Below are 2,022 nucleotides of genomic sequence, written 5' to 3' on the forward strand. Positions count from 1 at the left end.
GTAAAACAGTGTGAGTTCAGTATCATGACATCACTGCCCAGATGTTTATTATCAGACACTAAAAACACAAAAAGGGTTAAAGAAGAAAAGTCTTTGAACGTCGTCATCGTTTCTTTCTTTCTTAAATATGATCAAACATGTCACTTCTGTTCTGATCACAAAATACAAAGAGATCTAATAATTCCTCGGAGGAGACGTCATACCGACAGAACTCCTCCTCAGAGTTCCAAAGTGACCCAGACACAATAAATCTGAAACTTGTTTGTGAGAGACAGAAACCAGCTGCTGACTCACAGCTGATCTGAATTATTGTGGTGAAACAGTCAAACTCCAGCATTTCTTCCAAACAAGGGAAGGCAGGGGACTCGAACCTGTGACCTCAGACTGCTCACAACCCAGGAGTCTGAACCCTGTTTGACCTCTGACCCCACTGCACACCTGAGGTCTCCCCTGGTCAGCGGGTTTAACCCGGGTCAGAGACGTTAACCCGGGCCGGTGGACCTACCAGCTGTCTGCGGAGCAGCAGGATGTTCTCCTCCAGCAGCTTCTCCTCGGAGCTCAGCTGCACCTCCCTCCGCCGGTCCTCCGCCGCCTCCCGGAGCTCCAGCGCGGCCCGGACCAGGTCCTCCTGTCGCTGCCGCAGGAACTCCAGCTCCCCGAGCCCGGACACGGCGGCTTCCAGCCGCTCCCGGACCGGGCGCGGCCGCTCCGCCGCATCCACGTCCCGCCCGCAGCGGCCGCCGGTCAGCAGCATCTCACCCCCCGGGTCACGGCTCAGGATCCCCGCGGCATCAGTAGGTCACCTGGATCCACAGAGCCGGGAACAAAGACCTGGTCCCGGTCAGGCGGAGGTCCGGCTCAGCGCCTCCTCCTCCGCAGCTCCCGGATCAACCGGTGGTTGAACGAAGCTGCTGCGTGGACTCTGCGCCGGTTCCTCCGGTTCCTCTGTCCCGGGTCCAGTGAGGGAGCAGTCTGGGTAGGATGCAGCGAGCCCCCGGGCCGCAAGGAGGAGAGGAGGTCCGGCAGAGAGTCACGGAGATCCGGGCAGAAGTCCGAGCAGCTGCCGCTTCTCCTGAAGCTCCGACCGCACTGACCGCATCCCACCAGAGACCCCCCCCAAGCCCCGCCCACTCCACAGAGGCACGCCCACTCCGCACAGGGAAACACCCACTGCGACGTCATCACGTAGCCTTCGAAGTAAAACTCCCTTCAGTGTGTAGTTTTAATGTTCTTCCTCTGCATGTTGGATTTTCTCAGAGCTGGATAAAGAAATGTGGAGGATAGATGGTCGACACGTCTTTTTTAATAAAAGCTTCAACAATTGAAGGGTTTAACAATTGGTATATTTTTACACTTTAGTTTGAAAAACGGAGAATGACTGTGAAATAAACAAACCTGTGGCTTTCAGCTTCAGTTCGAACGATCGTAATTCTTCTGCGTCTTTGTTCGTTTTCTGGGTCGCTTCAGTCTGAGCTGGTGGAACATCTGCGTAATGAGGACAGTCATTAATATGCTAATGAGGTGAAGCAATTAATATGCAAATGAGGGCGTGGCTGAGAGCACAGCGCCCTCTGCTGCTGACCCGCTGTCACTGGAGATTCTGATTAGTATGAGGGCATGAGGTGATACAGAACAAAACATTTCCCTTTATACTGCGAGTCTGTCAGATGTCCTGTGCACAACAGACAACAAAACAAAAATACACAACAAAATACAGGAAAACAAAGAAAAAACAACAATATATGTTGCAACAAAGACAATGTTGTTTTCTGCCTGTGCTCACTGTTCTCTCTTATGACCTCAGGCTGCAGCATCATTAGTTTAAACCTCAGTCAGTGAACGTTGATCAACACACACACACACACACACACACACACACACACACACACACACACACACACACACACACACACACACACACACACACACACACACACACACACACACACACACACACACACACACACACACACACACACACAGCCCCATGTTGACTCTCCGTCAGTCGTCTGTTTTACTGTT

The 2,022-nt window shown here is 52.3% G+C and overlaps 1 protein-coding gene across 1 annotated transcript in view; it reads right to left on the reverse strand.

Annotated features, from left to right (window-relative positions):
- Window positions 1–1,068, reverse strand: part of dact1 (dishevelled-binding antagonist of beta-catenin 1) — a 9,139-nt gene extending 8,071 nt beyond the window's left edge. Inside the window, exon 1 of the mRNA XM_080480351.1 lies at window positions 506–1,068. Coding sequence (XP_080336477.1) covers window positions 506–754 — 249 coding nt within the window. The 5' untranslated portion in view covers window positions 755–1,068. The remainder of the gene's footprint in view (window positions 1–505) is intronic.
- Between the last annotated feature and the right edge of the window lie 954 nt (window positions 1,069–2,022).

Source organism: Lipophrys pholis (assembly GCF_963383615.2).
Source record: "Lipophrys pholis genome assembly, chromosome: 14".
In the NCBI taxonomy this organism is placed as follows: domain Eukaryota; kingdom Metazoa; phylum Chordata; class Actinopteri; order Blenniiformes; family Blenniidae; genus Lipophrys; species Lipophrys pholis.